General features: G+C 47.1%; 1 protein-coding gene and 1 pseudogene across 1 annotated transcript; both read right to left on the bottom strand.

The window, feature by feature from the left end:
• Positions 1 to 7: 7 nt before the first annotated feature.
• On the bottom strand, positions 8 to 24,881 carry TBX19 (T-box transcription factor 19). Its single transcript, XM_078078662.1, has 10 exons — positions 24,685 to 24,881; positions 24,177 to 24,287; positions 20,558 to 20,650; positions 14,640 to 14,904; positions 13,200 to 13,334; positions 10,155 to 10,216; positions 8,865 to 8,926; positions 6,911 to 7,099; positions 4,864 to 4,999; positions 8 to 1,319 (listed from the first exon to the last, which is right to left on the bottom strand). The coding sequence occupies exons 1-10, from the start codon at positions 24,879 to 24,881 to the stop codon at positions 1,034 to 1,036; spliced, it is 1,536 nt and encodes a 511-aa protein (XP_077934788.1). The 3' UTR covers positions 8 to 1,033.
• LOC118536086 (U2 spliceosomal RNA) lies at positions 9,543 to 9,697 on the bottom strand (annotated as a pseudogene).
• Positions 24,882 to 27,973: the final 3,092 nt, after the last annotated feature.

Raw genomic sequence — 27,973 nt, 5'->3', positions numbered from 1 at the left:
CACCAACTGCACTAGGTCAGTTTATTGGGCACCTACTATAGACAAGGCACAGGACCAGGTGCTGCGGGGTACAAAGACAACAAGGCTAGTCCTCACCCTCAAGGGGCTCACAGTCTAGTGGGAGAGAGACACACTCACAGGTAAACAAAAATACAAGGCAGAATGGACGAGCTCTCGCGCAGAGGCAAAGCCCGCGGGACGGCAGGCAGCGGGCAAGGTCCCACGTGCCGAGGCCCGCCGGGTGTTGGATGCAGGCAGTGGTGCTTCGGCCAGTCCCCCGGGGACGGGCAGGATTCACACAGGTGGGACTGACCAGAGAAGGATGTTTCAGGCCCGGGGAAGGCGTAGAGGGGGGGAAAGTATGCTGAATGTCTGCCTTGACCGAAACATAGGCTGCTAATGGGATGGTGAAGGGAACTGAAGCTGGAAACGTGGTTTGAGGCTAGATGGTAGGGGGTGTCCTGATGGTCAGGATGTCTGACTTCGTTCTGTAGGCAATGGTGAGCCATGGAAGGTTTCTGAGCAAGGGAGGACATGATCTCATTTCCTCAATTCCAGGTACATGGCTGTAATACATGATTAGCGCTACTGTTGATAACTTCACTGTGGGGACTTACACCCTCTCTTGGTCTCAAAGCAGAAGCCCTGGGGCCACAGATACTTTCCAGGGCTGCACAAGGCTAGGAAGCCTTAGTCCAGGTAAATTCGGAGCTCACTTAACAGCTTTGCATCACCTCCACAGAACAGGAAGCGGGGCCTTCTAGAATCATTTGAAAGTAAGGGGCAGGGCCAAGGAAGGTACTCCTTGAACCCTGGTGACCTAAGCATGTCATGGATGAGCTGCAGAGAAAATGGGAGTGCGAAAAGAAACCAGGGAGCATCACCAAACTAAACCACCTCCCGTTACCCACCCCACCCTCCAGCTCACTGGGTGGGGAGACCCTGCAGTCTAACTCCCTAGAATCAGTAGATGGGGTTTCTAAATGCTCTATACAGACAAGGTTCTCCGCTGACACCTTCCCTAGGATCCTGCCTAGCTATCCAGGGAGGAGGGAGAATGGCGCCCTCCCCCACCTGGGCCACCCCAGCCCGAGAAGGGATGTGAGGCCACTGCTGTCCAGGTGGACACGGCGATGCTGGTCAGCGAGGGCTCCCCCAGAACCTCCACTCCCGCCGAAGTGGGTGCCTGGGCAGAGAGGGGCGAAGTCACAGCTGGACTCCCCAGAAGAAATGCTCCCGGGGAGCTGGTGTGCACGTCGGGTCCGGGCCCAGCCGGGCCCCCGCCGCTGTTGCTGATGGTCCACAGGCACGGGTAGGGGCTGCAGAGACAGAGACACAGAATGCTTGAGGACGCTTCCAGAAAGGCCGGCCAGCTGCCCGGCACATAAACGGTGCGAGGGGGCCCAGGGCCAGGAAGAAGGTGCCCAGCCACGGCTTTCTTTCTAGCTCTGACACAGAATAGCCCTGTGCCTGTGGGGAAGCTGAGGCCAGCAGGGAAATGCAGTGCAATAAGCATATAATTAGGCGTCCTGACCTGAATTTCCACGCTTGGCCCTGCCACTGGCAAGTTTGATTTTGAACACAGCATTTCATTTCTGGAGGCCTGCCCTGCGGCCGCGTGGGTGGGCAGGAGAGCAACAGGGGGGGATCTGGACGGCAAGGCCTGCAGGGAGGACCGCTCACTGGCAAGAGAACTGACGTGGTGCAGCAGCCGGGACACACAGGTGTCGGGAAAAGGGGGTTTGCATCCCAGCTCCACCACTTACTCCTCCGTGACCTTGGTCCAATTCACACCTCTGAGTCTCAGCTTCCTCATCTTCAAGACTCGGAGTGATAATTATGCACACGTTACAGATGTTGTTGTGACGACTGAAGAAGATGAGCAGATGGCGCCTAGCACACGGCACTCACCAAAGGGTGGTGGTTATAATGAACTCTTCCATTCCTGGTCTCCACCCAACAGCTCTGGTCCCTGGCAGAAAGGCTGGGGAGCGAGACCTCCTCGTGGGACTTCTCTTATTCTAAAGCCCTGGTTCACAGACCTGGCTGCACATTGGAACCCCTGAGCAAGTTCCAAAATAATACTGATGCCTGGGTCCTGCTGCCACGGATCCTGACTCAACCAGTCTGGCATGCAGCCCCGGGGATCAGGATTTTTAAAAGCTTTCCAGTGGATCATAATGGGCAGCAATATTTGCACCCGAACACAGACGAAGATGCCTGCTCTTGGAACAGGTGGGATAAACACCCATGCTCTAAGCCTTCGGCCATCCCTAGGTCCTGACATTTTAGAGTCTCTGCATCTTCTCATACTGCACTGCGTGTGAATAGGCTCATTACGCGGTGACGGTCCTGGGCTATTCCCTAGCAGAATCTTTATGGAGTCAGTAGTGGGTTAAACATGCTACTGAGGGAACGAGAGGGAGAAATGCCACCTGCACTCTGTGCCCCAGTCCAGAGACTACAGACCTCACTGGGCCAGAGGAAACCCACGGAAGGCCAGGCTTTGAGTGTTTGCTTGTTGTGTGTTTGGGTGTTAGCCAGCTCGGCTTGCTGAGATTCGGGGCCTGATCTCCAGAAGAGACGCTTCCACAACATCGCTCAGGGCAGGACCCCTTCCTGATGCCTCCCGGGCCGGTGGGAAAACCATGCACTCAGTTATACCTCTTACTGCGTGACCTTCAGGACGTTTTTAATGCTTCTGAGCTTTAGTCTCTCCAACAGTAAAATAGGAATTTTAACGCCAGCCTTGTGGATGTCTTTGATACTATAAATTACTTGCATAAAGTATCTAGGACAGAACCTGCCACACGATTGTTTAATATCTTCAAGGACTCGCTGTCTCCCTTCCTACCACAACCCAAATCCATGCTTTTCCCTTAGATAATCCAGTCGAGCACTGTCCAATAGATATAAAATGTGAGCCACAACAGCAAGGCTGAATTTTCTAGTAGCCACATGAAAGCAAGAAAGGAGAGAGAGAGAAAGGGAGGAAGGAAAGAGAGAGAAGAAAGAAAGAAAGAAAGAAAGAAAGAAAGAAAGAAAGAAAGAAAGGAAGGAAGGAAGGAAGGAAGGAAGGAAGGAAGGAGAGAGAGAAAGGAAGGAAGGAAGAAGACAGAAAGAAAGAAAGAAAGAAAGAAAGAGAGAGAGAGAGAAAGAAAGGAGAGAGAAAGGAAGGAAGGAAGGAGAGAGAGAGAGGAAGAAAGAAAGAAAGAAAGAGAGAGAAAGGAAGGAAGGAAGGAAGGAGAGAGAAAGAAAGAAAGAGAGAGAAAGAAAAAGAAAGAAAAAAGGAAAAAGAAAAACGAGACTTAAGGCTAATTATATTTTATGGAACCAAAAATATTTAAAATATCATCATTTCAACACGCATTTGAGGTAAAAAAAAAAAAAGTTGAGATTTTTATTCTTTGTTTCCTGCTACATCTCCAAGCTTGTGTGTGCGCCTCACTGCCAGCACACCGCCCCCGGGCCCCGTGGCATTTCGAGGGCTCAGTGGCCGCCAGCGGCCGGTGGGGGCTGCGTGGGGCAGCACGGCGCGAGACCCTGAGCACCATGGCAGCAGCACTATCAAAACCACCAAGGTCAAGCGTACAGCACACCCACGAGCTTGTTAAAAGGCAGAATCGCAGGCTCCAACCCAGACCTGTTCCTCAGATTGTGCATTTTAACAATATCCCAGGTGATTCTAACACACGTGTAAGTGTGAGCAGGCCCGCTGTAGCCCAAAACACTACGATCTCCTAACGTTTTCTAACGGGCAGATCACACATCATCGGACATCTCCCAAGACCCAGCTTTTAATTTTGAATCCCTTTTTGGACCTTCTCAAAATTCTGCATACCTATGTTGAACTTCACAGCTGGCATTTATATAGAATGTTACTGCTCACAAAGCATTTTAATGCATTTTCTCCTTCTGGGCTCACCACAACCTACGGAGTAGCTTCTATTATTTCCATTTTTGCGATTAGAAAGCTGGAGCTCAGTGAGGCCAAGAAAACTGCATGAAGGCACAAAGTCAGTAAGAGATAGAACCGGGACTAAAGCCCAGTCCGTCAAACTCCAAGGTCCCTCCCTGTCCTCTCCCCCACACTCTTTTCCAGAAGTCAGAACGAAACTCAGGTCTCTGGTGTGCACGTTATGCCATGGGTCCTACATGCTACACTCTGCTCATTACCTGGGTTGTGGGCCAGGCACCCACAGTCTGTCCCCCTGTTAGGACGGGTGGCTTATGAGAACACAGACAGCCCAGCATCTTGAATTCTCAACGTCTATTTACACTTATTCCTTCAATCCTCCTACAGTCAGTATCTATCTGCTACCATCACAGTTTACAATATTTCTGACTGGTTCAGGACAAATGATTGCAGGCCATAATGTCTTTTCCCTTTTAAAAATAGAATACCAAAGCTACAGAAGAAAGAGCATACAGCTGAGCAAGTGCTTTCCCCTCCCTGCTCTCTGGGAGAGAAAAGTCCATCCTGGGCGCCTGGGTGGCTCAGTCACTAAGCGTCTGCCTTCGGCTCAGGTCATGATCCCAGGGTCCTGGGATCGAGCCCCACATCGGGCTCTCTGCTCAGCGGGAAGCCTGCTTCTCCCTCTTCCTCTGTTGTTCCCCCCCCCCAACCCCCGCTTGTGCTCTCTCACTCTCTCTGTCAAATAAATAAATAAAATCTTTAAAAAAAAAAAAAGAAAAGAAAAGAAAGAAAAGTCCATCCTGTTGTTACCCTCACTTCCTAGTGGCTTAGAAGTCAGGACAATGGCTTAACCCAAGCCACCCTAGCGAAAAGAATGAGCTTGAGTCTCCAGTGCTCACGTCAACCCCCAAGACCACCAATGAGCAAGTTGCTGGTGTTGGTCTTACCTGGGCCCTGGATTGATTGGCCCGCTGGTGTGGGGTACGGACAGGATGCTAGTGTGCGGTGTGGAGGACAAGGAAGTCCAGCTGTCAGCTCCGGAGAAAACTTGCAGGTTATTGCTGGAGCTTTCTATCAAATTCACTTTGGGGAAATAACAACAGTTCAGTTGATGAAGCACGTAGAACATACAAAGACGGTGGCCAATGATACCATTTTACGGCAACATGTACCCACGGTTTGTTAGTACTTTCTGAGGGAAACAGAAAAGACGGAGGCTCTCAGATATACTGAATGTCAACCATATGCCACATGCCGTTCATATTTTGATCTTCACAACAACGACCTGTCCTCTCCACTTTATAGACGAGGCTCCGAGAGGTGGGACGATCTGCCCTTTATGAGGCAGATCTGTCTGACTCACAGTACCACACTCACTCCCCTGTAAGAACGGACTGTGTCAGCATCCCCTGAACACAAGCCCAAGGGCCCGCCAGTGCCCCCGATGAGATTTCTGAGGAGCGGCACCTTATTCTTCTCAGCAACCCCAAGTAAATGGAAACATCTCAAGAATAGTGTCTTCTGGGGCGCCTGAGTGGCTCAGTCGTTAAGCATCTGCCTTCAGCTCAGGTCATGATCCCAGGGTCCTGGGATCGAGCCCCGCATCAGGCTCCCTGCTCCACAGGAAGCCTGCTTCTCCCTCTCCCACTCCCCCTGCTTGTGTTCCCTCTTTCGCTGTGTCTTTCTCTGTCAAATAAATAAATAAAATCTTTAAAAAAAAAAAAAAAAGAATAGTGTCTTCTATGTCTTTGAATCTCCATTTGCATAAATAGTGTATAATAAGAGAGAGGAAGGAGGGAGAAAGAGGAGAGCGAGGAAGAAGATTCCGGCATATACGCCTGGCTGGCCTCTGCAACTTCTTCAGCCTCAGCTCTGGTCTTCCACCTCTCCCACTACCCTCTGTTCCAAATCCGTCCCCCAGACACCCCAGGTCCTCTCCCCGTTATGTCTTTGCTCACACGACTCTTCCCTTCGCCTCTCCTGGATCCCTTGCCATCCACCCTCACTCCTGCCCACTCCCACCTCTGTCCCCTTCTCTTCATCCTGCAAATCTCAACGTAAGCGTCAACCCCCCTGGGCAGCTCAGGCTGCTCTTTTTCCTTCATTCCCACAGCACCTTGGCTTGTGTGTTTTGTGGAATGTTTCTCGAACTTTAATGTGCATGAGAATCACCTAGGGATCTTGTTAAAATGTGGACTCTTTCAGAAGGAGAACCCAAGAGTCTACATTTCTAACAAGTTCCCAGGTGATGCCACAGGTCCGAGGACCCACAGGAGAGCTCTGGCTACACTGTGTTATGATTTGTTATTTATGTATTCGTGTAGCCCTGAGCTTCTTCAGGGGAGAAACTGTACCTTCCTCACCCTCCTATCCCCACCATCTAGAAGAGGGCCTGGCACCTAGCAGGGGCTCAGAAGCTGTGTTTTATGCGCTGACCACACGAAGGAACCAGGACGCAGTGGGAACGTTGCCCACTTTCTGGTATCATTAAGCTCCATTTTATTCCTTCCTGGCAGCAGCTTCCAAGGTTGCTGGGGGCGGCATGTGAAGGGACATAGGCAGCTGGTGACCCTCTGCAGACAGAGCTTAGGGTGTCCCGATGGAGCCATGGAATACGAGTGGTAGAAAAGAGCCACGGGAAGGCAGTGAGCTGAGGATCTCAGAGCCCCCAAAACTTGGCTCTTAGAGATGCAGCTTAAAAAGCTGAGTCCACCGGCGCCCTGGGAGGAGGCCCTACACACCCAATAGAAACCAGGAGACTGCCTTATGAAATAATTATAAGACACGAATAATGTCATAATTACATAATCAACTATTAATATATAAAACAAAACCTTAAAATAATAATATATAATACTATTACATGTATTAGATGAAAGGGATGCCATCTTCAGATACTTCTTTTTACTACTAGCTATTGACCATTTCTCCACATCGCCACCCCCACCACCCCCCACCCACACCCCCAAGGGCTTAATTAGCAAAACCACACACCTGAGGGAGAATGGTTTCTATGCATGTAGGCAGAAGGGTAGGGAGCCTGCCGGTGCCCTCGGAGGCCAGGATAGCGCTCACAGCCATGGTGGGAGTGGGGAGCAGACAGAGGTAAGGGGGTAGCATACTGGTAATTGGCGTTTCCTGCTGCGCACACTCCATCCGGATTGGAAAAGATCCAGCCTCCCACTGGAAGAGACAAGAGGAAGACACAGGGACCAACCCTGAGCTTCCACACCAGACGTCAGGTCCCCAGCCACTTGGCATACCACGTCTCTGTGTGAGCGACTCTGAACGTCTGCCCCAGAGAGACGGAGGCCAGCCCCGCTGCCGCTCCCCTTCCATGTGAGCAGCTTCCCTGCTGCTTAGCACAAGGATGGCAGTTCCTATCAAAGTTTGGAAAGCCTCTTGAGGAATGCTGGAACAGAGCCATATAATGAAAGACCCTTTAATGAGTAAGTTACAGAAATGCAAAAGTTAAGTTGCTTCTGACTTACTTGAGTTAAATTAAAAGTCAGTCTGAGAAGGGGATGTTGGATGTATGTGTCCTCTCCAGCTACTCGGGAATGTTTAGTGTGCCTACATGCGAGTGAAGGTCTCTTTCTGCCCCGTGGGAAAGTGTCTGCTTTCTCACTCCCAGCAAGAGGGGCCACGGTGGCTCCCCTCACCACCCCACAGAGGATTCTGGAAGCAAAAAGTGGGGAGCTGGCTGGGACACCCTGACGCAAGAATCATGCAGAACATTCTGAACGCTATAAAACATTTCACAGAGATTGGTTTTTGAATGAAAAAGACAAACAAGAAACGGAAAGAAAGAAAAGGCATCCAAATTGGAAAGAAAGGAAGAAAGGAAGAAAAGAAAGAAAGAAAGAAAAAGAAAGAAAGAAAAAGAAAAAGAAAGAAAGAAAGAAAGAAAGAAAGAAAGAAAGAAAGAAAGAAAGAAAGAAAGAAAGAAAGAAAGAAAGAAAAAGAAAATGTTCTCGATGTCCAGTGGACAAAGCCAGGCTTGGGGGCGCCCGGAACCAGGCTCCTGCGCACTTGGCTCACCACAAGTAATGGACACACCCGAAGACGTTCGAGAAGAAGACTGCAACGCCTGACCTTAATAAAGATGCGGTTCTGCCCACGGGGCCGGTACTATTACAAAAGGCTTGTTTCTCCAGCTCACTTTAAAAAGTGCTTTCCTGCAAGCTGCACCCTTTCCACTCCGCCCTGGAACATGCACAAAGGCTTAGGAGAAGCAGCAAGGAGAGAACCCCAGAGCCTGACGGCAGCAGAGAGCGCCTGAACGGACCACTAGGATTCTCAGTCACGCTTCTCCGACTCCGGGGTTAACCTTCCACGCTGACCTCACTGGCCCGGGTTTCTGCTGCAGCTTCAGGGGACCTCCTCCTTCACGGGGCCTCCCCTGCCATCCAGACACGGGGAGCCCGGCGCCCTGTTAGGGACACCCAGCACCTGCAGAGTCCCCAGCGGCCTATCACTCACCTCACCTGGGGCTGTCCAGTCAGCCACCAGACTCCTCCCCACGGGCAAGGCCACAGCCTGCCTGAAGCATTGTGGTGGGAACCTACTCGAAAATGAGCAAACACTAAGAACAGGGGCGACCAGGCCAGACCGCCAAGAGGGGAGAGTGGAGAGGTAGGAGATACTCCCAGAATGCACTTGGGACAGTCCTTAGCCTCTGGGACAGGAACACGCCAGTCTGAGAAGTCCATCACTCCCGTTCCTATCTCCCGCCTGAGATCCCGTCCAGCCCCTCAGGAGCACCAGTTCTCTCTGGGAGTTCTGGAAAGGGCATACACTTGTCTCAAGTGGAAGAAATAACCTGTTGAGTCTTAAGAGAAGCTCTGGAATGGGCCATGAGCACTCGCGACAGGTAGCATCTGAGTGTGGTGGGCGATGGGTCCCAGTGCCCCCCAGGCGCATCCCACCCAGTGTTCGCCCAACTCACGGTGAGAGTAGGCCACGTGCTGGCTCTCAGAGACGGCTTCCGGAACGTCTTTGAGGTGATTCCTGAAAGAGAGCGAAAGGGCGCCCTGGCTGTCCAGCATATTATACAAGTCCAGCAGAAAATCTACCCCAAATTCTCTTTGGAAAGCAATACATTTCTTGGAATAAGAAAATGAAACACCTTTTGTCTCAGATCTTTCCCCCCTTCTTCATCCAGGGTACTTTATCTAATGTGCAATTCCTCCTTGAATTGCAACCTAATGTTACTCCAATTTGCCGTATTTACAGCTATCCCTACTTAGTATGATCTCACTGGTTTGTGGTCATTGGTCCTGCCTGACGAAATTCAAGCAATAACAGCAGCCGGGATTTGCGTAGGACTTCGGGGCATGAGCGCATCTGTGATATGCTAGATCCCCCAATAATCCTGCGAGGAAAATATTGCTATGCCCACTTTGCAGATGTTAAAAAGTGGGCTTCAGAGAGGCAACGTGACTTATGTAAGATCCAACAGCCAGGAAACAGCAAAGTCAGGACTCCAAACTCCAAGTCAGGACCACCTACTCAAAGTCCTGTTCATCTCACACATGAGATTTTCCTCAGGCTTTTAGTTATCTGAAATTAAATTAAATCAAATATTAACAGGACAGACAAAGTCTGTCAATTGAAGTCAATTAAGTACCAATGTTCTTTTTTTTCCAAGAATGGAAAAGAAAAACACGAAGATGTAGAATCACTAGCCTCAAGTGGTAGCATTACCATTCACCATCCCAGAAGTCTCTAAACTAAGAACGGATACTACACTTGATCTTAGCCAAAAGGCCAAGAAGCGATCCCCAGAAGTCTCTGAATGGTCTTCCCTTGGACCTGAAAGATATGAAGCTCTCACCTTTATGAACTACTCATCTGAATCACTCCCTCTCCTGGACTACATGTAGTTTAAAAAAACATTATTGAAACCATACTACTCAGAATTGAGGAGGAAGGGCAGAGTGAATTACTAAAAATCTAAATCACTTCATTATTTCTTTTGCATGTGCCTGTGTTACTTTCAAGAACCGGTAGTAAAACAGAGCTGAGCAAACATTGCCAGTTAGAGGTTCTCCTGGAGCTCTGTTCTGAGGGACAGATGATTAGGAGTTCATTGAATTTTGTTGATTTTGTTGAATATGGAATTGAATGTTACCAACCTATTTTTATCAAAGCTAATGCAAGCTCCTTTCAAGATGAGCATAAATTTCACATTTGCAGAAGTCAACTCATAAGATTTTACTGAAATTTCTCTACTCACCTTTCCTTGGCATCCAAGAAGGCTTTGGCAAAAGGGTTGTACTTGATTTTGAGAGCTGTTATCTTACGTTTGCAAAGACAAGAAGCGTTAGTGAAAGTGGAACATGTATGAACAGATAGAGCCCTTTATCTTCGCCTGTGAATTTCTGTAAAGTCAGAATAACCCCCCTCGCTTGTTCTCCCTCTCCATGTTTCTTTGCTCAATTCTGCACGAAATTACCAGTGCGCTGTCTCTGACAAAGAACGTTGTGTTGCGGCCCGTGGTGAAAATGGGAAATGCAAAGTGATGTGAGCAAAGAAAGGGCAAAGCATTAGAAATGTGCAAAGCCCGAAGTGCTAAACCCAGCATCCCTTCTTTTATTTATTCATCCGGGTTTTTTTTAAACATATTGAACATCCCCCTCACGTCAGTTACTCTTCTAGTCCCCGGGAACACGGTCGGAGTGATGCAGGTGTGAATCCACGTCTCCCAGACAGCACGGTCCAGCATCACTCCCTGAGTTTAAATGATCACTTACTCGGTGATTCAGATCACAGAAACACAGTTTATCACTCCCACCCGCTGCCACTCCATCCCACGGCCTTCGCCGGCTTCATTCTTCAGAGCCACCGACATCATACACACATACATGATGTATATGTGCTCATGATGTACAGATGTAGGCAGCACACATCTGTGATGCCCCCCGCGGCGTTCCCAGCAGGCGGTCACAGTTGACAAATCGTTGCTAGATAAGAAAGCATTGAAAAGAATGTTTATTTCAGCAAGGGCCTGGTAGAAGGAAGAAGAGTTAAATGAAAGCACCACTCTTTCTGACCCGGGGAACGGGGGAGAAGTCAGAAGAGGGAGGAGAACCACAGGGTCTGATGTCCGGGTCTTTCTCCTGGTCTAAACCTGGAGGGGTCAAGGTGCATAGTGAGACCAGCATCTACCCACGGGCCCGCTCCCCTCTCAGGGGGCACCAACACGACTCAGCAGGAAAGTGCTGACAGCAGAGGGAGGCTCTGAGGTTGGACTTCCCTGGGCTTGATTCCCATGGGGCATAATCAAGGCTGAAATATGGCATCAGGCGGCTAAGATAGAGTCCCCAACACCCCCCAACATACACAAACACACACTCTCGAGAGTTGCTAAAGCCAGACCCTCCCCTCAAAGACCCAGACTCCCTCCGAGGAAGAGAAGCAGGAGAGGGCTGGCCATCTTGAACACAGCATGTTTTCGCCAACAAAGATAGTACCTGTTGAAATGATCAAAGATTTAACCTCTGTTCCCACTGGCCTGTCAGAGGGGCTCAGCCAAGAGGCCAGACTACTTGTAGAAAAGAAGTTACATTTTTCTCTGCACATCTGTGATGCGAGTTCAGCCGACAGCTCAATGTTACCTGTAGGCACTAAGGTAGTATTTCCAAGCCCGGATGCTCATCAGAATCCTTTAGGGAGACTTTAGAAACTACAGATTCTGGGTACCATCCCTGGAGATTCGGACTCAGTTGGCTGGGAGGGAGCCCAAATTCTTTAAGAGCTTCCAAATAAAGAAATGCAGATGAAAGCAGCAATAAGATACTTTTTGGGGTTTGTTTGGTTTTTTGTTTTTTGTTTTTTTTTTGGTTTTGGGGTTTTTTGTTTGTTTGTTTTTTTAACCTATCAGGTTATCAACGCTGCAAAAGGCTGCTAATCCCCACTGTCAGGAATGGTGTGGGGACTGAAATGAGTATGCTCTCTGAGGGAGGCAATTTGGTGATATTTCAGGATTCTAAACCCACGCTCTCCTTGATAGAGCAATGCCATTGCTGGGTGTTCATCCATGCAAGCAAACAACAGTGGATGTGGATGTTCCGGGACATTCTTTGCTGCATTATTTATGATAGCAAATAAAACGACTATAAACAACCTAATGTCCATCGGTGGGGAGCTGATTGCCTGAAATACAGTATATCCTCTGCAGGCACTTCAGAAAAAGAGATAAACCTGAAAAAAAAGAAATTTGCAGACTAATACGTACAACACGAGCCAACTTATGTGAGGAAGCCCATATTCTCATATATATTTATATATACACAGAATATGTGTGGGGGAAAAACACACTTGAAGCTATTATTTGTAGTGTCCTTGGGGAGTGGGATTCAAAAGGCAGGACAGAAAGAGATCATTTGTACCTTTTCTTCTTCATTTTCACTGAACATACTTCTGTACTATTTATTATGTGGGGGTTTCTTTAATGAACATGTATTACTTTAAAAAAAAATTTTTTTTTTTTTTCATATATATTTATATATACACAGAATATGTGTGGGGGAAAAACACACTTGAAGCTATTATTTGTAGTGTCCTTGGGGAGTGGGATTCAAAAGGCAGGACAGAAAGAGATCATTTGTACCTTTTCTTCTTCATTTTCACTGAACATACTTCTGTACTATTTATTATGTGGGGGTTTCTTTAATGAACATGTATTACTTTAAAAAAAAATTTTTTTTTTTAAGTTTAGTCAGAAAGAATCCAACCCTCCCCTGGCGCTTCTGATGATGAGCAGACCTGGGAAGCTCTTGAGTGTGCAGATGGACCCGAACATCGTGCCCGCAGCTAATCCACAGAGGCCGGACTCTGGCTCCTCGGCTCTAAGGGCTGTGGCTTCCTTCAGGCAGGAAAGACCTAAGCGTGCTCAGAAGATCTAGCAAACAGGACGGATAGCATAACACAACCCAGAGGACTGCAGGTGCGGCTCAAGTCTCACAGACTTGCTCCTGGAGCGGGAGCTCACCCAGCTCTGTGCAGGCCAAGGACCCACGGGGCCCTGAGAACAAAGACCCCTGGGCTTCTGTTGGCTTCCATGCAATGCACAACCTCGCCTTCTTGGCACCCAGAGATGAAGCTCTGGCAGGCCGTTGGCAAACAGGCAAGAGAGAGTGGAAAGGGCTACTCCACTGTTCAACTTCATCTCTGCTGAGATCACTGAGATCCTGGAAACCCAGCTTTCATCCACACGTGGTCCCCATCCTCCCACACCCTTCCAGGGGGCATTTCTGCACACGCGCCCATGCACGCTTACCTCCTCGTTCTGATAGGCCGTCACAGCTATGAACTGGGTTTCAGGGAAGGAGCAGTTCATCACCATTCGATGGGCACCTCCAACACGCACTATGTGAACCTGGGGCTCATATTTATGCAGAGAATTCAACATTATCTGTGGAAGCGGGAGAAGGAGAGAAAGAGAAGCCTTGCAGAGTGTGTGGCTCGATGGCCCGCCTGGCCAGGGCCACCACACCACTCCCCTCGCCTGAGAACTGAAGAGGGGGGCAGTTTTCCGGAAGTTTCCAGGGAGCCTAACATCAGCGCTTATGCCGGACTTGCCAGAAAGTTGTTCCTAAAGAGTGTCAGTTCTCTGCCCAAATCCTTCGTCCTTTTTTTTCCTTTCTCTCCCTATTTTCAGAACAATGATGCAGATTTTGATCCATTAAAATATATTGTTGTTCTTCATAAGAGGAAACCTGAGATCTCAAAACACTGGCATGGCTGCATTTCGCAAGCGACTACCTGAAGGGTGATGACATCGGACACCTGCCGGTCACACTGCGTCCACTCTCTGTGACTCACACGGAGGTTTACTGCAAGTCTTATGCTGTGAAACGGGGGGGGCAAGAACCGTTTACTTTTCAATTTCCTGTTTTAATGAACACCTGGAACCTTCTGAACACTGCCAGGACTTGGGTGGCTCACCTCCTCCTGCTAAAGCCTGAGCTCCCGGGTCCCCGCAGGCTAAGCACGGGGGTCAGAGGAGGCACGAAGACCCAGGGCTGAGAGGCTCACAACACGAAACAGCGGGGTCGGCAAACCTCTCCCCCAGGCATGGCGCTGCCCCCGAAACCGTCCACATTTTCTAACATAAATCACAACCCTACCCGATACCCTAGTATTCACAACCCTCCCAGAGAAAACAAAAGAGGAAAAAGCCCCGAATTCTTGTTCCCTCTAATTGGAGACCTTAAATAAAACCTTCCTTATTTAAGGTTTGTTTGTTTTTCTGAAAACCCAAAGCCGCTTCACTATTCTATTGACAATTATCGTAATGTCCCAGCGGAGACAGCAATTATTTCATTTAGGAGCAGCTTTTTATTAAGGCATTTGTCTATTGCCAACATGCCACTTACACCAAAAAAGAGGAGAGAGAAAAACAGAACCCTGGTACCCGCAAACATCTCCTCCCCAGGGCTGGGTAAAAAGCACCACACACAAGACAAAACTATGAAAGGACTCTTGATGATTAAGTAAACGGCAGCACTCTCTCACTCTCTTAACATCAGGAAGTCCATTAAAAACCGAAAGCACCAATTAAGAGCTGTTTATTCCTGTTCACATTTGGACTCCAGGGAATAATTGGCTTCTGTGGGAGAAGAGGCCGGTGAGGACCCCTCTAATTGCCTAAATGCACCCTTGATATTTCTTGATTGGTGTTGCGGGGTGGCCGGGTGGCCGGGCGACCCGATCGTACCTGCCCACCTCCGTTGAGCTTGTTCGTCAGCTTGACTTTGCTGAAGGAGATGGGAGCTTTCATCCAGTGGGCCCCGAAGTTGGGGGAGTCCGGGTGGATGTAGACGCAGCTGTGGCCGGAGACCTCTGGCTTGCCTGCGGGCACCCACTCCCCATTGACGTACTTCCAGCGGTGACTGTCCGTGGGCACGAAGTCCAGCAGGAGGGAGTACATGGCATTGGGGTCCAGCCCCGTGACACTAATCTTGAGGACGGGGAACATCCGTCTAAAAGAAAAGGCAGAAACTGAGGCACAGGACGGACGTTAGCGTGTGCGGGACACCTTGCGCCTTGTCCAGCCATCTCTCCGCTCTCAGGAGATCTGCCGTGGAGCGCCTCGGGGTGCAGAGAATGCCCCAGGGCAGCATCCCCGGTCCCAACAGAGCCTCTTTTTACAAATGCATGTTATATTGGGGTTTTTACTTCAAACCATTGTGCTCCATTTTAAAGTCTGAAAACCACTGATGTAGTCATTTGACAGAGGAACCTAAAGCCCAAAGTGCTTCAATCAGATGCCACATTCTCACAGAGAGCTTTCTTCAAAGACTTCCTCCTGGGGTGCCTCAGTTTTCACACGAATGCCACAAACCAGTCCTTCCCCCTCTCAGAGAGAACACCAGCTCGGAATGACAGTCATGGCATGAACAGTGAAAACATGGTTTCAGGGTAAAGGAAGTGAGGGAATGCTTGGCTCTACAGAGTTAGACCAGTTCCTTCCCTGCGTGACTTCTCAGAGCCTTTAATATGCTAAGGTGCGCTATAAACCTCTGCGAAGATAGGGTCTGTGCACACACTGAACTTACATGACTGTGGAACCGTCCCTAAACTGAGCATTTTGTGGGAATTTGGGCTCAAGACGCACCGACCTGGGTTCCTCGGTCCTGCTGCCATCCTTGAGAACAGTACCAGCAAGTTTGCTCTCACATATTTGCAGAGGCCCCCCACCTGGCTTCTCATTCCCGCTGGTTTGTTTTTCCTTCACCAAATGTACTAAGTTACTCCAGATTATCCTTAAAAGACCTGGTTTCTAGACATGCCCCCCACCACCACCTGATTGCCCCAGACACTGTCTTATTTGTCAGTACCTCTTTTAAAACCTGAATCCCCAAAATGAGAAGCTAACAATCCAGAGTCTAGACACTTGCTGCTCAAATCAGTCCCTGAACCAGCAGCATCGGGATCAGGTGGAAGGTCATTCGAAATGCAGAACCTCAGACCTCACTCTAGACCTACTTAATCAGAAGCTGTGCTTTTCCAAAATCCCCAGGTGAGTCACAGGAACATTAAAGCTTAAGATGTGCTGGTATAGAGCATCTTTAGCTTTTGAGAAAATAACTCAGGAGATGTGCGAGGAAGTGAGGGCAGGGAGAGTCAGAGGACTGTGCTCTACGAGGCTGGGAGGAGAACGGGGCAGGTGGCCGGAGCGGGAAGCTGGGATGGACCGGACCGGCTGCTACTGAGAGCAGGGGTCTGCGGATGCCAGGAATGGGGTGTTGAAAGCAGAGAGGGGCGCACACGAGGATCTGGAAGGTCACCAAGGACATCCTACTATGGCCAGAGGTGGCCAGCGTTGAGAGGAGGTAGAATGGAATTGATACATATGGAAAATGAAGGAACTGACAGACAGATGACAAGGGACGGACCTAGAGACGGACTCCAGCCACGCAGGCTCCCGGTCTCCTGAGCTGAAATTACGTGGGCTTCCTGAGCAATCTGGACATAGATGGGAATCGTTTTCCCTTGGCGCATCCCACCTCACTGATATTTCCTTTCCTGGCTCCTCTTCCAACTTAGTCCTCCCGCTGCATGGAGGGGTTCTGTTTTTACCCCCACCCCGCAGTCCCCTTTTCTAAACGCCCTGCCTTCGAGACCACTTCCCATCTCTTTGTGCAGAATACAGAGCCTGGTCTGTGTCTCTGGTCCGTGTCTCTGGTCCGGCACTTGGCAAGGATTCGACAGTCCCTCTGAGAGGCCAGATAGAAGGGTGATTTTGAGTGAAGGTTCTGGCTCCATCTCCTGCCCTTCCTGAAGCTGCCCTCCAAGCTTCCATCTCATGGTCTTGCTCACCCAGCCTCATTGAGTTGTGGCAAGAACTCCATGAGCTACTTCATCAAAGTGCTTATTCTAATGCCTGCCACCTAACAAGGGCTTTGCAAGTGTTGGCTATCCTGTCATCACAACCAAGCCCTTCAGCTGGCCCCGCTCTCCTTCTGTTCCAAAATCCGACCATGGGGCAGTGACTTCGGAAGTTGAAAACACGAAGGACATCAGCTTCACCTCTCTCCCGCCTGGCTGACAGGTACCACTTGCCTCCACTTTTCTCTCTGGAGAGAAGTCTAGGCAGAAAGGGGAGTGACTGCTAATGGCTTTGGGTTTCTTTTTAAGGATGATGCAAATGTTCTGGAATTAGATAGTGGTGATGTTTGCACAACTTTGTGACCATTCTAAAATCTACTGAACTGTATACTTATGAAGGGTGAATTTGATGGCATATGAATTATTTTTAAAAAACAGAGCAAATCAATAACTTATACCACCTCAGCTTTTATTCTCCAGCTGGCTCACAGTCATTTGCAAGGAGACCCTGGCCTTGGGGCGCCTGGGTGGCTCAGTCGGTTAAGTGTCTGCCTTCAGTTTGGGTCAGGATCCCAGAGTCCTGGGATCGAGTCCCGCATCAGGCTCCCTGCTCAGCAGCGAGTCTGTTTCTCCCTCTGCCCCTCTCCCCACCCAGCTCATTCTTTCTCTCGCTCTCTCTCTCAAAAATAAATAAATAAATAAAATCTTAAAAAAAAAAAAAAAAGGAGACCCTGGCCTTGGGATTATGCGTGGGAAATGCTGAAGGCTCCCTCCCTCCCTCGGCTCCCAGCAGAGCTGTCTCTCCCCTCCCTCAGTCTTGGCGGGCTCAAGGAGAGAAAATCTAAATAGGACGTTAGGACAAGTATACGAATTAAATGAAACTGCTAGGGGAAAACCTGCATCAGATGATGCATCTCTAGTCCAGGTCCTGCCTGAGCGCTGCGTGACTCACCTCGTCACTCCTGTCCCTTAATGACATGATAACTTTCATGTAAAGGAAAATGATGGTCCTTCCCTCGGGAGCTACCTGTGGCATCGAAATTCGTCCACTTGCATGTTCTTTTGCTTTTTCTTCAACAGAAGGATTTCATCTATTCTTTTCTCTTCATATCAGAAGAAACTATTCCCTTCCACAACATATTTTAACGTTTTCAATTATTTTAATAATATTGGCCAAGTATAGAAAGCAGAAGCCCCCTGAAAGGCACAAATGCCATTTGCCAAGAATCACCGAAGTGGACATCAGAAATGATCCCAGGGGCCACACTGGGTCACTGTCAAGAGCCTGGCTTGTTTCTGTGAGGTACACAGAGAGATTATCTGATATCCGGTCCATTGCTTTTTCTGAAATGCTAAAGATGTCTGGTTTGGCTTTGTTTTAAGAACACACAGGAATGAGGGGCGCCTGGGTGCCTCAGTCGGTTGAGTGGCTGCCTTCGGCTCAGGTCATGATCCCAGGGTCCTGGGATCGAGCCCCGCATCGGGCTCCCTGCTCAGCGGGAAGCCTGCTTCTCCCTCTCCCACTCCCCCTGCTTGTGTTCCCTCTCTCGCTGTGTCTCTCTCTGTCAAATAAATAAATAAAATCTTTAAAAAAAAAATTGAAGTATAGCTGACACACAATGTTACATTAGTTTCAGGTGTAGAACATGGTGTCTCTCCTTTTTGATTTTTCTAGAAAATAAATATGGGTCACAAAGAAGGGAAAAGTCCCCTCAATGTTTTCCCAAATCTTAATACCTAATTAGAGGTTTATTCACTCATTGAAAGAATGATTTTTGAGCGCCTGCTCTATGGCAGGAACTGTCCGAGGTGAGGGTTCACTGGTAAAAAAACAAAAAATACGGACCCAGTGTCTTGTTCATGAAGCTTACCTTGAAACACCAGAAGTCAGGCAACAAAAAATGTAAACAGGCTTCTTTTTTTAAATATAGGAGATAATTTTCAACTGCAAGAGTGCTATGAAGGAACAAAAGTAGGTGATGTCACATAGGGAAATTAAGAGTGAGAAATACTCTAGATGGATATTAGTAGGTCCGGGGGACAGTAAGCTAAGACCCAAATAAGGAGAGGAAATGAGTCCTATAGACACCAGAAATGACTTCTATAAATGCAACTACACACAAAAGGAATAGCAAGTAAATGGCCCTGGGGTCCTATAAGCCTGGACCATTGAGGACTACTGAGGAAAGAGAAAACCAGTGTGACTAAGGCAAAATGAGGAGGGGGGGATCTAATTTTCATTTCTGCTCTCCCTCCTAACTGTATCACGCTAGGTCTCACAAAGAACGTAGCATGACCTTTAATTCCAGAATAAGGGACTGTGTAATGGCTTTTCTCCTTTCCTGCTATGTTCAGGTGCTACACCTGATGTTCTAAAGAACCCATGACCACATGAAAAGGTTCTCAACATCATCAGCCAGCAGAGAAATGCAAATCAAAAGTGCAGGGAGGGATCATTTCCCCATTCACTAGGATGACTGTGATTAAAAAGTGGACAATGACAAGTGTTGAGGAGGTAGAGAAACTGGAACCCTTGCACATTGCTGGTGGGGATGTAAAATGGTGGAACCACTTTGGAAAACAGTCTGGTCGTTCCTCCACCAGTTAAAGACCCTGCTGCCATATGACCCAGCAATTCCGTCCCTAGACATATATGCAAGAGACATGAAAACACACATTTACACAAAAACTTGTATCCGAATGTTCATAGCAGCATTATTCCTAATAGCAAAGAAAGCAGACACAGCCCACAAGCCCAGCAACTGATGAATGGATTAAAAAAATAGGGCCCATGTATTCAGGGGAATATGACTTGGCAAGAAAAAATGCTACAACATGGATGAACCTTGAAGACATTACGCTAAGTGAAAGAAGCCAATTACATATTGTATGATTCCATTCATACGAAATGTCCAAAGTAGGCAAATCCATACAGATTGAAAGAAGATTAGTGGTTTCCAGGGCTGAGTAGGATGGGGGACCACGGGGGTGATGGCTAGAGATGCAGGATTTCTTTTGGGCATAATGAAAATGTTCAAAAATTATTTGAGGGAATATATGTATAACTTTGTGAATATACCAAAAACCATTGAATTGTACACTTTCAGTGGGTGAATTGTATGGTATGTGAATGATCACAATAAAGCTCTTTTTTAAAAGTAAAGAAAGAAAAAGTAAAGAAGCCATAGTGCCCTGGCTTTTAGAAGGACACAGCTAAAAAGTTACAGAATGGGGGCAGCTGAGTGGCTCAGTTGGTTAAGTGTCTGACTCTTGATCTCAGCTCAGGTCTTGATCTCGGGGTTGTGAGTTCAAGCCCTGCACTGGGCTCCATGCTGGGTGTGGAGTCTACTTAAAGGGGGAAAAAAAAAAAAACCTTTGTGAAAAGTTACATAATGGTTTATTGCTTTATTCTCTTTAGTCTTCATCTGCCAAGACTTACAATTCTTTTTATTTTGTTTAACAGCTACACTTGTGGTAAGCATAGCATAATGTATAAACTTGCCAAATCACTATGTTGAAAATAATGCAACACCGTGTCAATATACTCAAATAAAAAAAACTTATTTTAAAAATGCTTTTATTCTTTTATCACCACACGAATGAACTAAGAGATGCTATGTAGTTTTTAACCTCCGTTATCCCAAGGAGGAATAAATAAGTCAGTCACCTTGCCACAAATCTTGTAACCGGGACCGGAACTCATCCTAACTCTAGGCCAAGTTCAGCTCCTCTACCTCACCTCCACCTCTCTTTCCACTTCACAATGAGCAGGATGCATCGTCTGGGGATACTCTATGTATTTACCTGTGGGCAGCATCCACGCCCAGGCTCTGTCGTCCAGGATGAACTGCACTTCTAATCCAGTTAACCTTTCCTCCTTTTCTTTCCAAGGTCTGGCTAACCACAGAAAAGCCCCAGAGTCTTAGAAGAGCTGAGAAACATGTAAATTGGTCCCTAATTCAGAAGTGGGGGAAAAGGAGAGAGAAAGAGAGAGAGAGGGAGAAGGAACAGGAAAGCAAACGTGGCAGGATGAACAAGCACTCCCCCAAACCATGCTGAAGAACCATAGGTGGTTTGGCTTTGCCCGTGAGCTCCATGTGCCTTTGCCAGGAGGCCAGTTTCTCAGTTTCTATTTTCCTAACAGGTGATATCGAGAGCCAGTGCTGCTGAAGGAGGCTATGAGGAGTGAGGTTTGCAGGAAGAAAGGGGGCAGCTTTTGTAGGTGGGGGAATAGCAGAGATGGTTAAAGATAAAATTCACTCGCACCTGTAAACACCTTCCTCTATCTCCTCACAGAACTATAATATTCATGAAATGCTCATCGGAGCATTTGGAGTGTGTGTGTGTGTGTGTGTGGGTGGGTGGGTGTGTGTGTGTGTTTGGCGCATATGCGCATGTGTATATTGGAGCTCGTGTGACCTGGTTAGAAGCAGATTACACAAACACATACGATCCTCATGAATCGTAATTGTAAACTTGGGAGAAAAATGTCTGTGGCCTACAGGGCACAGAAATTTATTTGCCTGATGCACAACCTCCATTTTCTCCCCTCCTGCACGGTCCTCACGTCAGCTCGCTGCCCTGAATCACTGGCAAATTCAACTTAATGATTCCCAACACTTATTTCCTGACAACAAATGGACGCACCAGTTACATTCGAAATGCTTCCAATTTCTGAAAACCTTTTCAAGGCAAATCTAATCAGAACTGGGTCAAAATTATTCAACTGCATGGAAATATATATGAAATATAGCATTGTCCCCTAAAGTGAAGATGTTCTAGTAAAGAGGTATCATAATTGTTGTTATATCTGAAAGACAACTGAGCATGGAAAACTAAAAGTTATATTTAAAAAGAGGGAAGGAGGGGCGCCTGGGTGGCTCAGTTGGTTAAGCGACTGCCTTCGGCTCAGGTCATGATCCTGGAGTCCCGGGATCGAGTCCCACATCGGGCTCCCTGCTCGGCAGGGAGTCTGCTTCTCCCTCTGACCCTCCTCCCTCTCATGCTCTCTGTCTCTCATTCTCTCTCTCGCAAATAAATAAAATCTTAAAAAATAAAATAAAATAAAATAAAAAGAGGGAAGGAAAAAAGCAGGGGAAGAAAAGGAGGGAGAGACAGGGAGGCAGGAGAGATGGAGGGAGGAATGAAGGTCGTCAGGATCCCAGTTTCTGGGGATAATCCAGAGGAAAACCCTCTACTTCTGATCCATGTCAGAGGCAAGCCTCCTGTTTATATATACAAATGGGTCTCTGTTTGAAAATGAGACTGAATTCTTTCATCAGTCCATCCTATGTTATTTCAAAACTTTCTCTTTTTTAATTTTATTTAAAATCAGTTAATTAACATAGAGTGTATTATTAGTTTCAGAGGTAGAGTTCTGTGATTCATCAGTTGCATAGAACACTCAGTGCTCATCACATCATGTGCCCTCCTTAATGCCCAGCGCCCAGTTACCCCATCCCCCTACCCACCTCCCCTCCAGCAACCCTCGGTTTGTTTCCTAGAGTTAAGACTCTTATAATGGACAGGAACTATCTGATGACCCCACTAATGCTTCTAGAAATCCAGAACTCTACCCACAGGGGCTGGCAGGTTATATGAATGAAAAAGGCTGGAGCTGGGTGTAAAATAACAGAAATCATCTTCTCCACAGAGAACAGCCACAGGGGCAAGTTCCCCAGGCTCAGGAGTTGGTGTGAAAGGCAGGGGTGAAGCATCCGGAGGAGACGGGCTGTGTCTGCAGGCAGAGGACAGGGGGTACAAGGGAGATTCACAGGAACAGATGGATAAGAGAAGAGGGGACAGGAAACAAGATCTTTCTGTATCAAGAACAACAAGGTGTCGCTAACAATTTAATCTGTGAAAATAAAAGATTGAGAGTAATTCCAGGCCAAGCTCGTTCATTACCAACACATCAACTTCTTAGACGTGTGTCTTCCCTTCTCTATCCGAAGTGTAAAGGGAACTGTCTCTCTCCTGGCAAAATCTTGACCCTAAGGGGTTCAGAGACCATAAGAGAACCCAAGAGAAGATTCAGTTCACTGGAAAATGGGAAAGGGCAGCCAGGACCTCCAGAGATAAGAATAACCAAGTTGATTGTAATGAGACTTTTCTACAAAGAATATTTTTCACATATTTAATATTAAAGGACATTAAACATGGGAAGGATTTTACATTTTAAATATGCAGAAAAATATCATATAGGTGAACACAGGCAAGAGGAAGCTCTTCCTAAATTGTAAAAGTACATGCCAATATATCATATTATTAAACTAAATCTGAAATGGTTTCAGAAACTGTAATTTCTTCCCCATAGGAATAGATAAACTGTATTTTTACTTGGTGACTGTGCTTATTTTACTTTCATAGATGGCCCCTTTGACAGCCAAATAGATAGCATGAGGCTAAATATTAGCACAACCACTACCCACTGAGTACAAGGAATAATAAACAGTTCCACCTATTACTGGACATCACAAAACTTTTACAATCGCATCATCGTTCAGCTATGAAAGGAAAGAAAGTAAATCCAACTAGAAATTTAGGAGTGATCCTTTGAAATTAAAAACAGATTTTCTATTTCTTTCTACCAAAAATATGGATAAATACAGATCAAGAGTAGGAACGGAGGTCGTTACAACTACAAATATTAAAAGTAACAAATCCTATATATGAAATAAGTAGGGGACCCATTTAGAGACAGTGAATAGAAATATCAAGCTTGTTTGGTTGGTATTCCAAGCAAGATTAATATTCCTTCTACTAGGAGTGATCACAATTTATTGAAATGCCCTTATTTCTGGCACACCTTCCCCTTACAGAACACTTTAACGCCATGCAGCAGCGTTGGAGTTCATAATTCTCCCAGAGAGACAAGGGATGGTTCGTTTTCTATAGTGTGCATTTTATTCAAAAATAGGAAAGCAAGACATTGGGAAAGGAAGCATTTTGCACAAGGACAAAAGCCCGCCAGAAGTCCCGTTGGCCTCAACTTTTCTCCCTTAGCAGAATTTCTCCTAAGGGCCACGATCGGAGTCCTGTTGAAACTAACCATACTGAAAATGTCTTCTGACTTTTGTGCTTCTTGACCTTGTGAAGCAAAGGATCTGTGAGCATCAGCTGAACGTTGGGAGCCAGTCTGGCCAAGCTGGGAGCAGAGAGATTTTCTTTCCAAATATTTGCGTTTCCTCTACTAATGAAAGCTCCCACAGTTACTCTGACAGCCACTTAGCAGGGCTGGATTTAATAGAATCCAAGAAATGCCAACAGAGATCAGTTTCTGTTCATCTCTAATTTGCTGCAGTGAGAAAAAGGAAGGTATCTTCTCTTTTCTCAGGCAGTGCATTACGGCTTCAGGATGGTATTATCACTTCCACGGCTCTCACGTCATCACAAACATACACAATATCAAACGAACACTCACCACAAACCCACACCAGGAAGCAGAGGTAGCGAGCAATTAGCAATGAGATTACATTTGCCCTTTGGCTCCCGATCTTCAGCTGGTCCAGAATTTCCGGCAAGTTTGCTATACCTAAGAGGAAACATTCAGCTTCCAAATAAAGTTGACTTTCACCTTATCTGAACTGAGTTGGAGCTCAGGTCTGCCCCAAGATAGGCAGTCAGTCAAAAAGTAATATTCTCTTCAGACTAATTTCCCTAACGCATAGGGTGGGCCCCCACTTCTGGTACCTTCCCAGAATTTCTCCGTTGAAAATGCATGCAAGGTGGCTTCGTCCTCTACTTCTCTGTTGATCTCGGGAAATTAATTAAGTTGGCTGGGGGAGAGCCGAGTGAGACTGTCCTTCTCCTGAGCATTTTAATCAGCCCCCACTGCCTCTGAGTGAAGAAGGGCAGCCTCTTCGATATTCAGGGGACTCACCACCCTTGCCGAGCCCTCCCAGCCCAAGCAGGGCCGCGGAGAAACTCACCTGCCATTCTTGGTCACGATCATTTCGTTAGTGACTTCCTTGAATCTCTGCCAGAGAGGGGCATCCTCCAGGATGATCTGAAGTTGCTTCTCCGTAGGGTCGCCTTTCTCCCTCCCTGCCTGCAGCTCACTTTCTACCACGTTGAGCAGGCGAGAAACAGTACCATCGCTGCCCTTCTGGGTGCCCAGCTCGCTCATGGCCATAGGCCCCTCTCAAACTTGGTTGAGAAGCGTCACCTATCTCGCCTGCTACCACCTCCTTCCTCCTCTCACTTGCCTGCTTCGCAAACCCAGCTGGGCAGTGCCTGGAGAGCTGGAGAGAAGATGCCCTGGCTCTTGCCTAAGCTCCTAGCATGACACCCCTTAAAGTCTCCAAATTATACCACCAACCTGTTAAGCTTCAGTGGGGTGGGGGAGGGAGGGGAGAGGTAGGAAGAAAAAGCCCTCTCTTAATTACTTATTGGATCAGGTGGGAGAGAGCCTGGCTTTCCCATTGGCTGCTGTGCATAGAATAGACGTTTAAGAAGAGTACTCCATCCAAATTATCAGGCTTTTATCTTGTTGTACCTGAAGAGGTCTAATCACTGTTTTGAGGACCATTTTCCCATTAATTAAAATTGTTCCAGGCCCAGACTGCAACAATCAGGCAAATCATGTTTGTGTATAAATCGTGGCATGTGGCACCTATAGGAAAAGAAGTCCTGGGGAGGACTGGAACTTGATGCCAAAGCAGGCTTTTCAGACACAGTCGAGAACCCAAATCCCGCAGCTATCTACTAGCCCCAGATAGAATAGCATACATGGAAGGCCAAAGGCACTGTGCCAGGAATATGACAGTTGTACCAGAGAGTGAAGGAAGATGCTCTGTGCACCACCCACTCAAGGGTCAAGGTCCAGAGGAAAGGAAAGAGCTAAGGTCTCCTTTCTCCCCGGGCACCCCCTCCTGCTCCTCTCCCTCCTGAGGGATCCTATGCACACACACACCCTGCTCATTCCAAGGGCCCTCAGCGCCTCCAGCAAACAGAAGGGCTCTGAACCTTGTCCTGCCTCCCTTAAAACTCAAAGCCCCAATTTGTTTTTGTCCAGCCCTTGCCAGAGGGACAAAAAAACTCATTTAGCACCGTATTACTCTCTCTCTATGGAGGCACTCTGCCCTCAGTGACTGAAAATAAGCTGTTGACATTACGATGCAGAGCAACTTTGATCCAGAAGGATCCAGAAGGGCTCCCTGGCTTTTCTATTAGACAGTCCATGACCTATCTGGCATTCCGGGGTGAATGCCCACATGCCCTGGTAATATACTACCAGTGGAAAATGCTTCTCTTACCCATGACACACAGTACAAATTGGGGAGGTGAGGGAAAGGACAGAGGTAGCTAGCTCTACCTTCCCAACCCGGAGTAGATCCTGGGGGTTATGAGTTTTTCTCTCAATACAACTAAAAGAGGATCAAAACGAAAGGAAAAATAAAAGCAAAAATTATAAGATAAAGTCAGGGTAAAGATAACACTTAAAATGCACTCAGGGCAGAGGCGCCTGGGTGGCTCAGTGGGTTAAGCTTCCGGCTCTTGGTTTTGGCTCAGGTCGTGATCTCAGCTTCGTAGGATCGAGCCCCGTGTTGATGTTGGGCTCCATGCTCAGCGGGGAGCCTGCTTGAGATTCTCCCTCTGCCCCTCCCCCCACCCCCCACCCCCACTCACGCTCTCTCTAAAAAAATAAATAAATAAATCTTTAAAAAAAAAAAACTAAATATACTCTTACTGTATGATCCAGCAATCACTTTCCTTGGTGTTTATCCAAAGTTGTTGAAAATTTATGTCCATACAAAACCTGCACACAGAGGTTTTTAGCAGCTTTATTCATAATTGCCAAAAGTTGGAAGCCACCAAGATGTTTTTTAATAGGCGAATGGATAAACAGTGGTACATCCAGACAATGGAATATTATTCAACACTAAAAAGAAATGAGTTATCAAATATGAAAAGACATGGAAAAACCTTATATTCATACTATTAAGTGAAAGAAGCCCATTTGAAAAGGCTACATACTAGAGCCTGTGACATTTTAGAAAAGGCAAAACTATGGAGACGGTGAAAAGACTGGTAGTGGACAGGGGTTGGGGAGAAAGAGGGATGAATAGGTAGAACAGAGAGGATTTTTAAGGTAGAGAAAGCACTCCGTAAGATACCATAACGATGGATACATGTCATTATACGTTTGTCCAAAACCACAGAATGTATAACACCAAGAAAGAACCCTAATGAAAACCCTGGGGGGAGCCTGGGGGAGCTCAGTCGGTTAAGCATCTGCCTTCAGCTCAGGTCATGATCTCAGGGTCTTGGGATCGAGGCTCAGGTCAGTATCTCAGGGTCTTGAGATCGAGCCCCTAGTCAGACTCCCTGCTCAGTGGGGAGCCTGCTTCTCCCTCTCCCTCTGCCACTCCCCCTGCTTGTGCTCTCTGTCAAATAAAATCTTTTTTAAAATTTTTTAAAAATTAATAAAAATAAATAAACTTTGCTTTGAAAAAAAGAAAGCAAGCAAGCAAGCCCTGGACTTAGGGTAATGATAATGTGTCATGTAGTTCATCAATTATAACAAATTTACCATTCTGGTGCAGGATGTTGACAGCAGAGCAGGGGGCAGAAGGTATATGGGAAATCTGTATACCTTCAGCTCAACATTGCTCTAAAATTAAAACTGCTCTAAAAACTAAAATCTATTAAGCGCAGGGAGTGGGAGGGCACTCTGCATATGTGACTAAATTAAGGATCTGGAGATGGGGAGATTATCCAGAATTATCAGGGAGAGCCCAATGTAATCACAGAGGTCTTTATATGAAGGAGCAAAAGGATCAGAGTCAAACAGAGGTGTAAGGAAGGAGAGCAGCTGTCAGAGAAGAGAGAAGATGCTACACTGCTGGCTTTGAAAATGGAGGAAGGAGTCACAAGCCGAGGAATGTAAGAAGCCCCCAAAAGATGGAAAGACAAGGAAATGGATTCTCCCCTAGAGCTTCTGGAAGGAACATCTGCCAACACCTGGATTTTAGCCCAATGAAACTGATTTAAGACTTTGGACCTCCAGAACTAGAAGATAAATTTGCAATATGAAGACACTAAGTCTGTGGTACTTTGTTTCAGCAACAATAAGAAACTAATACAAAGACCACAACACATCCATCCAAGTGGAGATTTCAAGAAGGCATGGCTTAGAACCATGGCGTAAGTGTGGCTCTGAGCTTTCTCTTTCAAAGAGGGGGGATCAAATCTGGCATAATTACACTGTGTTCCTAA

Source organism: Halichoerus grypus, chromosome 7, assembly GCF_964656455.1.
Source record: "Halichoerus grypus chromosome 7, mHalGry1.hap1.1, whole genome shotgun sequence".
Classification (NCBI taxonomy): Eukaryota; Metazoa; Chordata; class Mammalia; order Carnivora; family Phocidae; genus Halichoerus; species Halichoerus grypus.
Note: the sequence above shows the minus strand (reverse complement) of the source record. Positions and strands in the feature narration are given on the sequence as shown.